General features: G+C 42.4%; 1 protein-coding gene across 3 annotated transcripts in view; it reads left to right on the forward strand.

The window, feature by feature from the left end:
• LOC123764395 (ciliary microtubule associated protein 1A) overlaps positions 1 to 13,958 on the forward strand; it is a 32,698-nt gene that overhangs the window by 10,495 nt on the left and 8,245 nt on the right. For all 3 annotated transcript variants that reach the window (XM_045752185.2, XM_045752189.2, XM_045752184.2), the window contains exons 2-5: positions 7,949 to 8,071; positions 8,678 to 8,854; positions 11,220 to 11,479; positions 11,724 to 11,930. In XM_045752185.2, coding sequence (XP_045608141.2) covers positions 7,949 to 8,071; positions 8,678 to 8,854; positions 11,220 to 11,479; positions 11,724 to 11,930 — 767 coding nt within the window. The remainder of the gene's footprint in view (positions 1 to 7,948; positions 8,072 to 8,677; positions 8,855 to 11,219; positions 11,480 to 11,723; positions 11,931 to 13,958) is intronic.

Below are 13,958 nucleotides of genomic sequence, written 5' to 3' on the forward strand. Positions count from 1 at the left end.
TAGTCAAGTTCAATTATGTTTATTGAGACAAGAAAGAAATACATCTCAAAGGGATAGAGTAGCTTAGGCTATTTCTACCCCCCATTGCGTTAGTCGACCGACAGAGGCGGGTCCCAGGAGCACAATTAGGTGAGAAGCCAGTGAAAGAGGTGAGGAGGTGCCCCCAGGAGGCAGCAGGTGGTGGAGCAGCACACAATGGGAGGGCGAGAGTGTGTGTGGGAGGATGTGAGGTAACATGCCCGTGGTGTCCCACATGCTCCCATTCTCCCAGTGTGAGAACTTACATCACGGGAGGAGTCTCCGGTGGGCACCGTTGACACAATTACGCGGCACTTCACAGAATTTAGCGACAAACTGGAGCGGACGCTTCAGCCCAGCACTAAAACCCAAGGGTTGTTTAGAGATTAACGAAGAAATGGTATTGGAAGGAATTAATGACACAAGAGTGGTGAGAGAGACTGCAGCTCGTGTCGGTCCGTCCGTCCGGCCCCGGTTTAAGACGAGCAGCAACTTCACACTGACGCGCGACGTAATCCACGACTGAGCCGCATCTCGTTGTTGGTTGTTTTAGATCTAGCTACTCAGAACGAAGGGTCCATGTAGCACAGGCTATGGTGAGCCCGTAATTAACGCCGCATCTCGGGTTGTAGATGGTAATATGTCAGTGTAAACAGTGGACCGTAATGAGATGTACACCGTACCCCCCCCCCCCTCCCAGAGGCTACCTTTTCTTTTGACAACATACCCAGTACTACCCCCGCCCCCTCCAGACCCCGAGTACTTCCTCAAATGAGATGTTCAGCATTTCCTCCGTCACTGGGCCATTGAAAAATGAAACTGGGTATGTATGATAACATGATCAAGAAATTGGCTGTGCAATTAAGTAACCAATCCTCCTACAGTGAAAGCACCCATTGATACTTTCGACCACATGTTTACCATGTTGGGATGGTCCAGCGGAAGGTACACCATTATAATGTTGAAGTTGGACAAACCTGATTTTTTTTAAGATATATGTAGCTAATCAAATCTAACCTAGCTCTATAGCCTAAGCTACTCTCTATCCCTTTGAGATGTATTTCTTTCTTATCTCAATAAACATACTTGAATCTAGCTCTCCTAGGCCTAATACACGCTATCTGGGGCCTAATGTAGTACATGGGTGTGCTAGGCGTATTAAAGTTTCGTTTTTAGCTTTTATTTTTTTCAGGACTATAAAGAAAAAGAGTTAAAAGGAGGCTAACTGGGGCTCCATTACCCACATATTGGTACGATCGAACACATGGTTACAAAACGTACCATCAAAATTGGAGAATGGATGGATTTGTTTCTGCTGAACACCTCCATAAACGAGGCACCGAAGACACGTTGACTAGATTAGTAATTATCATGAAGGAAATTAGCAAATGAAAGTTTTTTGAATCGCAAGGTATCAACTAGCGAAACGATCCCTGGGGTGGACGTGTCTGTCTTGCTGGGGTGGACGTGGCTGTCTGTCTTGCTGGGGTGGACGTGGCTGTCTGTCTTGCTGGGGTGGACGTGGGTGTCTTGCTGGGGTGGACGGGGGTGTCTTGCTGGGGTGGACGGGGGTGTCGTGTGGTGGAGTGAGGCGAGAGTCTAGCAGTGTTGCAGACGGGCAGTGTTGCACAACCTGCCCGTCTCTCCTGGTCCTCTCGACACGTGACGCTGCTAAACCACCATCTCTATACCATAAACGAAAACTAAAATTGACTAAATCAGAAAATATAAATTATTAGCCTGGACTAAGAGGGTTTTAGAATCGGCGAGAAAGGTTTACAACAGTGGCAGATGTGGCCCCTGGTGCCACCACCTGCGGTGACGTCATGCACACGAGTGGCCATGACCACCCCGCTGGTGGGTTGTGACGTCCACAGGCAGCCTGGAACATGGGATGGTCATAGGAGCGCCTCCCATTGTTCGCTGTACACTCCGGCAGCCACCACCAGGCACAGGTCCCGTACCGTGACCGCCTTCCCCTGAGGTGGCGGCCTTGACCGACCGTGGTGTCGCCAGCCTGTCGACCACCACCTGAGGCCACACTCGTCACCTTCCCCTCTCCCCCTCTCCACCACCTGTCACCTCGGCAAGGTCAACATTGTGACCCTCTGACCGCCTCGGGTCTTAGTGTGCCACCGACCACACTAATATACAATGTATTCACACCTGCCATTTCCTATAGGTACGTCATAAGAATGCAACCCTCCTGCAGTGTTGAATGCAATTCTATATACAGTCATGTAAGGTGGAGGGAGGCGGTGGCGGCAGGTGAGCGGGTGCCTCAACACTAGTGATCTTGCAGCTGCGAACAACCTGCCATTGTTCCCAGCTGCGCCGCGCATAAGGAACCTAACAAAGTGTGATTATTCCATATGCAAATAAACTCATTATAAATTAAATCGTGAATTACATAGGTAGTAAAAACCCTTCCGTGCCTGAGCACTAGACTAAGCATACAACAGACTGTTGCATTAGTATCCAGGTACGCCACTGTCCACTCCGAAGAATCAGTGCGGGCGAGGAGTCACAATAACTTGGCTAAAGTATGTTGACCAGACCACACACTAGAAGGTGAAGGGACGACGATGTTTCGGTCCGTCCTGGACCATTCTCAAGTCGATTGTGATAAAGATCATCTTTCAGATGATCGCAAGATCATCCTTCACCTCAAATCGATTTTCACAATCGACTTGAGAATGGTCCAGGACGGATCGAAACGTCGTTGTCCCCTCACTTTCTAGTGTGTGGTCTGGTCAAGAAAGAATCAGTAACTGAATTAACTGCCCTGTAACTCGCTGTGAAATCTACTTTACCTTCGTGGCGTAGAAACGGTAGAACATGATACTTAAAGAAATTGCAAAAGGTCAATTGTCCCGTACAAGGCAGCTCCTATTTGTATCCACCTAAACTCTCTCATATGTCTAACCTACGCTAGAAATATTCCAGTAATCCCCCCCATCAACTCGTCAAATGTTACCCGGTAATTTAATCAAAACCCCATCGCCTGTCCTCCGCTATCCACGTCCCACTGTCTGTCCCCCCCACCACGGACCTAACCCACTACCCACTCAACCTGTCCTCTTAAAAAGAACGTCGCTTTTGGCCGTTTGCCCGTATGGCCGAATTTGGACGTAATTTGAAAATGAAAAAAAAATGAAAACAAATTTGGAATTTTTTTTTTCAACAACAGTAAGTTAAGGGTCATCTGATAGGTTAGGTGGGCAGGAAATTCTCATAAAGTTTCAAAACGTTATGAAAAACGTTAATTTAAAGTGTCCTCTTATAGCCTCTGCGCGTAGGCAGGACGACTCAAACAGAAAACGGAACAGAACGTCACTTTTGTGAGTCGATTTCATTTCAAATTACGTCCAAATTTAGCCATATCGCTCATACGAGCCAAAAGTGACGTTCTTTTTAAGAGGACGGGTTGACCCACTACCTGTTCTCACAAGAGCTCGCTACCGCAAGATCATCTTTCACCTACTACTCAAAAGCTCGCCAACCTCATGGTTAAGGTATCAGCTGTACTCATAAAATAATTCAGATAATATATTAATCTCATGATTGTAACCTGTCTAAGAGTGCGTATCCCTGGCTGCATGCGTCGCGTTTGTCTGGCGTTCAGCCAAACAATATGACGTCATACGCAGCCCAGATGGAACATTAAAAACACGAAATTTGGTCTTTTGCTTTGGAGAGCTTTGAAGAGTCGCCATACACAAAACAAATTTGGGTTCTGGGGGGTGGCACCCTGGGGAGGTCAAGGAATGACAATTGTAGTGTTGATCTTCGATTTATTCGATTTCCACATAGATCGTGTCTTGAGAGGACGTTCACTATATTGACCATTCTCAATCGACTTGAGAATGGTCCAGGACGGACCGAAACGTCGTCGTCCCTTCACCTTCTAGTGTGTGGTCTGGTCAATATACTTAAGCCATGTTATTGTGACTCATCGCCTGCACGTTCACTATATCCCAGAGTCTATACACTATACTCGCTTTTTCTAACAACCCACTTAAATAAAATATGTGTAGTGAGGATCTTGCAAAGTGAAGAGCCTCACTATATACTATTTTCAGAGTTAAAGGAAACACGGTATGCTTTAGGACTTTTAATAGTAAAAACCATAATACAAAGTACAATACAATTATGGTAATATAAGACTAAATAACTACAGAAAACTTACAATAAAGTTAAACGTGTAAGTCAAGCTCTAGGCCTAGCTAGGGTGGAGGGAAGGGACCCAATTGGGCTAGGAGGGTTGGCCCTGTTCTTCATACCATGTCTCTCAACTGGTCATGTATGCAGGCGAGGAGTCACAATAACGTGGCTGAAGAATGTTGACCAGACCACACACTAGAAGGTGAAGGGACGACGACGTTTCGGTGCGTCCTGGACCATTCTCAAGTCGATTGTCTTGAGATTGGTCCAGGACGGACCGAAACGTCGTCGTCCCTTCACCTTCTAGTGTGTAGTCTGGTCAACATGGTCATGCATGACATACGAGCTGAGGTAGCTGTCATTTTCCTGGTAGAGAAGATTAATATGCATAGTTACTGTATGAAGTGTTTGTGCCTAATACTATGGCCCATACTTCCCCTGGGGTCCACCCTGATCCCCAAGGGTTCAGGGTGGATTCATTACTGTATAGTTCAATTACTCAGAATTATCATTTTACACTATATACACCATCACTGATACTGTATTTATAATCCTCACTAACCAACATGTCGGTCACTATAATAAATCTTCACGACAAACCATCTCTCTATATGTATTACCTTCACTACACTCGGTCACTATCATGGCAACGTCCTCGCCACAACGGCCGACCAGTTGGGCTCCCCAAAGCACGCACACGTCGGTGATTAAAAAAAAGAGCCCTAAGATCCAGCCGGGGAGCGCAGAGGCTCCCGGCACAGAGGTGGTGACCCACCAGGCGCTCTACCCACATGCCAAGTTTGGCGTGGCTGGCTCCTAAACTCTGGTCAGGCACTCGCTACACAGACCCCTCACAGTACTTAACCTTTTTATGCAAGATCCCCTTTTTATCCCTTTCACCAGACGTTATGGAACTAGGAGTGTTCCCCCATAATCAATATACAAAATGTGTACTGGTGCACTCGAAAAAGTCCAAGTTTTGTACTATTGGAGTACTGAAAGATACTACAAAAACCCAACCTGACCAATCGCCTATATAATCGACCCTCTTAATATAGGCAATGATAAGACGTATAACCAATTTTAGGCCTACTGCAGTACATATATGTACTGTATTAGGCCTCGGAGAAGGCAATGCCAATAGTGAAAAACGTGGACATATTTGGGAGGTACAGCTGTCCACATTCTGGTCATGTATTCTAAAATAGATAAATGTTCTATAACGTTTGTTGGACAAGTTGTTTTCGCTGCCGAGGTGCCCATCCCCTTCCCCCACCCCCATGGCTGCCCTGGTGGGAGTGGTGGGGAGTTGTTAGGGGGTGTTGGTGGAGGAGGTCGTTGTGATAATGGTGGTAGTTCGGTGTGGTGGTGGCGGCTGGTGGAATTGGTGGTTATTGAAGAAGTGGAAGACTGTATTATGGGAGTTGGAGGGGGTCTAGTGGGATGGTAGTATTGTGGGTGATGGTGGTAATAGGGGTGATCATGGAGGTAGTATAGTTTATAGTAATGGTGGGGGGAGGGTTATGTTGGTTGTGATGGTGACAGTGGGTGTGGGGTGATGTTACTGCCTGGCAGCCTTGCCCCAGCATGGTTATCACTGGTGAAAGTTGTGACCCCAGGTCCACCTCATATGTGCCTGTTCTTAGGTATTTTGGGTTTGAGAAGATTTGGTTCCAGTTCTTAGGCTTCTGATTCTGGCTGTCGGCAGTCTGAGAACGCCCGGCGTGCGCATATGTCGTTCACTGCCATGCACTGATAAACTGTGCATAACATAGGGTCTCGGTAGTACAGATTTCGTTCTCGACTCTAAATTTCAACCCATTCTCGACTCAAGTCCATTACATCCAGCGGTCGACCCCACAGACCCATTCATAAATTTTAACATGCTGTTCATTCAAAACAGGAATTTTTTAAAGTATAAATTATAAAATATTAGCATATTGTGCATATTTAAGTTAGGTGTTTAGGTTCTGTTGACGATTATTTATATTTGTAGTACGTGGGTGAAGCATTTACAGCGTTGTGGTTTGAACAAAATTCGTCAGTGAAGCAGTTGTTCCGGAAGTGTTCGAACGAAATCAGTCGAGTCGTGTATATACAGTTTTCAGCCCGTCCTCCAAACAAAGATCCAAAAGTGATTCCATGCACCTGCCAAACCCCCTGTTTATGAATGAAAAGCGGTTTATACACGACTCACAACTGCTGACGTTCGAACATATCCGGAACAAGTGCTTCACTGACGAATTTTGTTCGAACAACGCTGTAAATGCTTCACCCACGTACTACAAATACAAATAATCGCCAACAGAACCTAAACACCTGACCTAACCTAACCTATGCCTATTTATACACAATATGCTAATATATTATAATATTAATTTATACTTGAGAAAATTCCCGTTTTGAATGAACAGCATGTTAAAATTTATGAATGCGTTTGTGGGGTTGACCGCTGAATGTAATGGACTTGAGTCGAGGACGGGTTGACAGTTTTTCATTCATAACGGGTTTGGCGGGAAGCTTTTTGCTAAATCGGTGTGTATTACATCAGCGTTTTCTATGGCATCTAAAGCCATGATCCAGCAATTGTGATAGGCAAGAACGCCCAATTCTGAGCCCATGTCCAGATAATATGGAGATGCTGTGATTCCATGTAGTATTCCATGCGATTCCATCTTACTTAACACTTTCAAAGATTTTTGTGTATGATGTTAGTGCTGTAATTTTTTGCCTCTGCCTTATTTCCTCCTTTATGGAGTGGTGCTATCTCTGCTGTTTTTAGTAAGTTAGAAATAACACCAGTATCTAAGCTCCTTCTCCAAAGAATGTTAAGGGCCTGTGATAGTTTGTTTTACAATTCTTGATTAATAAGGAGCTCCAAGAATCAGGGCCTGGTGTAGAATGCATATGCATACTGTCTATCTCTACTTCAAAATCCAGTGGGGTTAGTGACATGACATATGATTTGATGTTGGTATCTCATGAAGAATTCGTTTGAGTTATCAATCTTCAGTGTGATAGTGGCTCACTGAAAACGGAGTTGTACTGTTCCCTTAGTATTTCGTTCATTTATTTGTTGTCATGTGTAAGTTTCATCTCCTTTGTGCAGGGGCCCAATACTAGATACAGTATAGCTTTTTGGTAGTTTTGTATAGGAGAAAAGTCTGTACGACCATGGTCTATATGGTCAGGCTCTGTATGGGAAAAATTTGTGACCACGGTCCTTGTGGTAAACTTGGTACAGTATTTATAAAAATATACATAAAAGAATGTCCAAAGTTGGATGCCAGACTCTTGGGGCTAGTTTCGCCCAACTTTTCTGAATTACACATTGGTGGTAGGCGACAGTCATAAACAGGTTTCGGTCAATCCCAATGCCCTCTTTAATATGATGGGCTCCTATTGTGACTCCCAATGACTTCATAGAAGTCTTAAATGGAGGTTTAGTTTTAATTTTTCAAGTTCTCGGCTGTTCATCACGCATATAACAGAGCCACAATATTGTTACACTATTGCATCAAAGTAACACCAGTAAAAATAATGTTGAGGTTGTTGTTTGCCGAGTGCATATATTCCATGTTCTGAGAGAGGAAAGAGATAAGTTGAAGGGAAAGAGTGGGTAAAAAGGGAGTGGAATGGGATTTAAGAGGTGGAGGGGAAGATTTGGTGAGGAGTGAGAGGGGGAGAGACCCAGGCACTGTCTGTACCTCATCTAGTACCTAATAAACATGGCAGAAGATATTTGAACAAAATGTTTGTTCACCAGGTGCGGGTGGAGCAACGAAGAACCGTCCTCCTGCCTTTACCATGGGCAGCCGACATGAACCGAAACTAGACAAGGCTGGGCCAGGACCTGGTCAGTACAATGTTACTGGCCTCTCAAACAAAGGTTGGTTAATTACCTGTTACTGTATTTTGTTTAGCACTAATATGCTTGGCTGCACCTTGCATAATTGTCTTAACCAAGTTCAATTGACATCCAAACCAGTTTGGAAATTTAGGTGATGTTAAGCCAGTCTAATTCTCCCCACAGGTTCCACAACTTGAGGCCATCTCCATAACAACATATTAGGGTTGGCTGATAAAGTTTTCACTTGTATATTAGTTGTTGCACAAACTTAAGTACTCCACGCAGAACATATAAATGCATCTGTGAATGCATATCATTGTGCTGTGTTTCTGCAGTAGCCAGCATATTGTTCTTTAATTAATTTTTAAATATTTACAGTTGAAATTACATATACATTTTATTTCACTAAAATATTAAGAATGTCACATCGTACACAAGACGATTTTATAACCAACCCAATCTAACAACTTGGCCCAAATTGATCTTGTCTAGCTGAGCTTAACACAACCTAACCAAAGGAAATATACATCCTAACCTAACTATATACGGTTTTGACAATCTGAAAGAGCCTTGTCGAACCGTCTTGTGTACCATTTGACCAGTGTCCCCTTAAGAACTGGGTTAAGCCTCTAGTTATCCTTCTAGGGAAGGACGAGCCAGTGGCAGCCTCCATGCACATCAAGCCTAAGGATCCGAGGATGTACATTACACCAGCCCCTTGTGACTACTCCCCGGACAAGGCTGAGGCCAAGGTCTTGGAAGCCTCCCCAAGCTTCTCCTTTGGTGTCAAGACTGAAGATGGAAGGCCTTCTGATGCTCCAGGTAAAGGCTGCTCACCAGCGTATATATTGTTACATGTATTCATCTTTGTGCAGAGGCCCAATACTAGATGTAGTTTTTTGCTACTGTAGTTTTGTATAGGAGAAAAATAGGAGAAAACTCATAACTGGCAGTCTACATAAGCAACTGTTCTTAATACTGTATAAATATTCTTTGATACGCTGTCAATATTTTAAAATTAAATTATTCTTTGACATGCTGTAAATCCAAACCAAGACTTGGTAGGACCCTTAAAAGATAAGACCAACCTAGTTATGATAGATGATAAAAGGGCAGCCAACACACTCTGAATACTTTATATCAGCATTCACACTAAACAACATCCCAATGCTCACACAGATGAGCATCTTCACCACACAGAAGGTGGTGAAGAGCGCAAATTAAGGGTTTTCCCAAAACATGTTGAACAATCGGGAAGAGCATTGACAAACTAACAATATTTAAAAGTTCCAGATGTCGATGAAATTCAATCCAAAGTTGTAAAGGAACTGGCAGATGAACTGTGTCTACCACTGAAACTCCTTTTCAGAAAATCTCTGAACCAAGGGACAGTTTCTCTAGATTGGAAATGTGCAAATATCACCACTGATAAAAAATTAAAAATAATAATAATAATAATAATAATAAAAAAGCTTGGCAGAAAATTACTGTCCAATCAACTGGACCTTGCATATCTGCAAACTTGTGGAGAGAATCCTAAGGAAAGGAACATTCACAGTCTCGCCATGAACAATCCAGTAAAATCAACGCAATATGGTTTTATTAAAAAAAAAAAAAGTCCTGCCTCACAAATCTATTCAGGCAAAGGCCTTCCAGTAGATTTAATATACATGGACTTTGCAAAAGCTTTTGATAAGGTACCACATGAAATACTAGCAAGGAAATTAGAAGCACTTTGAGTAAAGGGTAGAATACTGTACTAGAATGGATAAAACAATGATTAAAACAAAGAAAACAAAGGGTTGTCTTAAATGGAAATGAATCTGACTGGAAAAATGTGATTATTGGGATACCACAAGGGTCAACTTTGGGGCCAACCATTTGTCATGTACATCAGTGACACAGATGAGACAAACCACATCATCAAATTTGCAAATGACGCGCAGATCTATGGTAAAGTAGGAAGTGAAAAAGATTGAAGCTTTACAATCTACAATCTGTTTCTTTACTCTAGCTTTCTACACAAGCTCCACAAATGGTCAGAAGACTGGCAAATGCTTTTTAATATTGAAAATCACAAGACCTTGCATGTGAAGCATAAAAAATGCACATCACAACTACCAAATCAACACATTACCTTACAGCAAATTGATCAAGAAAAGGACCTTGTAGTCAGAATCCATCAATCACTATGAGATACACAACAAGTGGCAGCTTTAGTAAAAAAGCCAACTAAACTCTAGGACTAGTCAAACAAACCTTTGACATCAAGGATATGATGGTACAACTGGTATAAATTTCTGGTGCATCTACACTTGGCTTATTGTATCCATGCATAGAGGCCTCATCTTCAGAAAGACACATCTGCTTTAGAGAAAGTTCAACACCAGGCAACAAAAATCGTTTTAGAACTAAAAGCAAGTCTACTTTCAAACCAGGAATGGTTGAAGACCACAGGGTTAATGACTTCAGACCAGACATGACAGGGCAGTACCCTGAAGTACTGAACAATTTGGAGAATATTGATCCAGACCACTTCTTTAAAAGGGCAGATATAGCACAAACAAGGAGCAATGGTTTAAAGCTCAATAAACCACAATATAGGATGGAAAACAGGAGAGTTTTTCACCCATAAAGTTATAAACCCATGGAACTGCCTACCTGCCAAAGTTGTAAAACCCAAAACACTGCTGAGCTTAGAGGTCCAGCTGAATAAAATCAGCACAAATGGGGGTGCAGAGACCTTTTGACAAGCTGCTGACTTCTTGCCCTCTTGTAGACACTAGAGATAGTGGCCCTCAGGCACCAGTAGTATAGTTGGGTTCATTCCCAACTAGCAATCAGGAATTCCGGGTTTGAATCTCGGGTTGGACAGAAATGGTTTATCAGTTAGTGCCAGGATAGGTTTATCAGTGTAAGAAAATAAGTTTATCTAAATGAGGCAAGGAAGAAAAAAAACAGTTTAACAACCTGCAAGTACTGTACTGTGTGCAGCCAAGATTTCAAGTATGGATGTAGGAATACTGGAAATGGGTCCAGGATATTTTTATAGAAAAGTCTTCCAGGGTTGCCTTGCTGGTAATGGAAGGCGTCACGCATACATCAATTTTTAATACTTAAAACATTAAGCACTGATTTAGAAGTGTTATAGGAGAATAATTGATTAACCAAAACATTTTTGTAACAGCTCCAAACAGCTATAACATACCATCCCTGCTGGGTTCCACCAAGGAAGGCTCCAAACATTCAGCCCCAAGCTTTACTATGTCTGCACGGCCTCTGCCTGATGAAGACAAGATGAAGGTGCCAGGCCCTGGTTCTTACAATGACTCCACAGTAGATAAGTACAAGACTGTCAAGAGCCCCAGCTTCAGCATGGGCCAGCGAACCACCATCCCTTCTGATCACACAATGAAGCCTGGCCCTGGTGCACATTGCCCCGAGAAGGTACAGTATTGTCTATTAATAAAGATGTTATGGCATTGTATACAGCATGATAGAGATCACTTGAATATGAGCTCATGATAGATTATAATAGTACAGTTACACTTCTACTATGAAAGGTTTGTTCTGCTTAATTTTTGTAATGTATGAAATGCACATGGCAAGCTTGAAATGAGACATAACTTACACATAATGCTTGGCACTATACCCTCTGGCACTCTGCACTGCATGTAACCTTCGTGTTCAGTATCAGCCCTCCGGTCCCAAGTTCACCATGGCTCCCAGACCTGCTGACGAAGTGGACAAAATGAATATCCCAGGGCCAGGCGCTTACAACTCTGGTGATCTTGATAAGTGCAGAGAGAAACAGCCAGCCTTTACTATGTCTCCAAAGACCAACCTGCCCACTGATAACAGTCCAAAGCCTGCACCAAATGCTTACTCTCCAGAAAAGGTGGGTAGTGTGCTAGAGGGTATAAAATGACACAAATGATCTTGGACCATATAAATAGGAGATAAGATCCACACACACACAGTTTTTAGAAAGGAAAGTTAGAATACATACAATGAAAGGGAAAAATTATTCATTAAACGATAAATGTAGCCAAGCAAGAACATCGAAGGTTTTTAATTGTAAAGTAAATTTCAAAGGAATGAGTGCATAGCTTTCAAATCCTCATCTCGGTTTATATTATTTGTCATTCTTTAACATATAAAATGTGGAACAACTTTTTTGCTAAAAAACACTTAAGGCATGAACTAGTCATATAGGACAAGGATTACTTCATTGGCTTATTTGACAAAGATGTTGTAAATTTCATAATTCTTAATTACACAAGGTTAACCATATAAAAGGGAAGGGTAAACAAATATCAGTACCCATATGATGTGGATCATAAAGTAATGTGTGAGGGAGAACACACTGGGGCTCCTCCTCCCATGTTGTCAAGGCAGGTTTTTTTTTTTTTTGTGAGGGGGTTGGGGGGGTGGAAAGAGGGTCTCGCTGGGTTTTTTCCATTTGCAAGACAGGCTCAAATTGTATTAGCTGGTCTTCTATGAAGTATTCCTCACACCATTATTAGTCGTATCTTCCAGAGTTCTTTCATGCTCATCTTGCTGGTCGAGTTATGTTGTCAGTATAAAATACTGTTATCACCTGGCTAGGACTCTTCCTCTTAGAATATTTTGGAACCTCATATCTTCAGCCTTTTCTTCTTGGTAGGCTGATTGGTAGGCCAAATATATTTCTTATCTTTGCATTCCTTACTCCTGGCACTCTAACCTTAGTGTGCCATATTTGAACCTTGACAGCCACTTCCCACCAAGCTTCCTAATTTAGCATTCCTCAGCCATTAGTTCTGTTTTGAATATTTATTTTAGGTATTTACCATTTGTTTCAATTCACATTTTAACTTATACCAGTACAGTACAGTACTACATATTCACTCAATTTAACAACTTATTTGGGAGGGGGGGATATATACCTACTTGTTAAATCTGGGGCTCCACTAAACCCGGCATGTTAAAATGCCTGTAAATATTTAAATAATATTTAGGAGGGCAACAGAGGTCAATGACTCGGTAAATAAGGTTCCAGTTACTCGTGTCAAATTCAGCCTTTAAACCTTCAGAATGATAAATTAGAGGTTCTTAAATAGTGGATACTATGTCTTTATTACTTGTAATTAATCTACAGTATTTGCATTTGTGACTCACAGGAATAGTGATGTATTTTACTGGAGCAGTATTTACTACTAAAGGAAGAAGAATAAAACAAAATACATTATATGTAATGTGGGCATGTTATGGTAATAGTGCCAAATTCACCACAAGGGCCAATGAGGTGGACACCCTATTGAAGCTGGCAAAACATACAGCTATGTGCATGTTTATTGCAGCCTTCAGGGGTTCTAGCCAACTTCGATACACCACAGCAAGGGTGTGTGCATATAAATCTTTACTAGAAGTATTAATCATAGTGTTTAATGCTGCAGCTTTCAAGCCTGTATGTTTTAGGTCAGTGAGACTTTCACCAGACATTTGTTCCAATATTATTGTAAGGTGCCTAGCAGAGGACCTATGAAACTGGCAACCTACTCAAGAATAAGTTCATTTTCTGAGCCTTTACTACGGTGCCCAAAACCAACTTACTGACATAAATAAAAAAGGCAGCACTCTGTGCTTATTCACTAGTTAGGGTGCCATTGGAGGTTGTAGAGGTTTTAAAGTGATGATCCACATAAGGAATCAATATGGACCAGACAGTACACACAGGGGCCTTGTGTCTGAATGGACAGCACTTGGGGGGTCAGTCTCAAGGGCCTGGGTTTGATTCCCGGCCAAGGTGGAAACAAGTGGGCAGTTTCCTTCACCCAGATGAAAGTTTACCTAGCAGTAAATAGGTACCTGGAAGTTACAGCTGCTATGAGCTGCTTCCTGAGGATATGTACATGTGTTAGAAGTATATGTAGTAGATATAATA

This window comes from Procambarus clarkii, chromosome 82 (assembly GCF_040958095.1).
Source record: "Procambarus clarkii isolate CNS0578487 chromosome 82, FALCON_Pclarkii_2.0, whole genome shotgun sequence".
In the NCBI taxonomy this organism is placed as follows: Eukaryota; Metazoa; Arthropoda; class Malacostraca; order Decapoda; family Cambaridae; genus Procambarus; species Procambarus clarkii.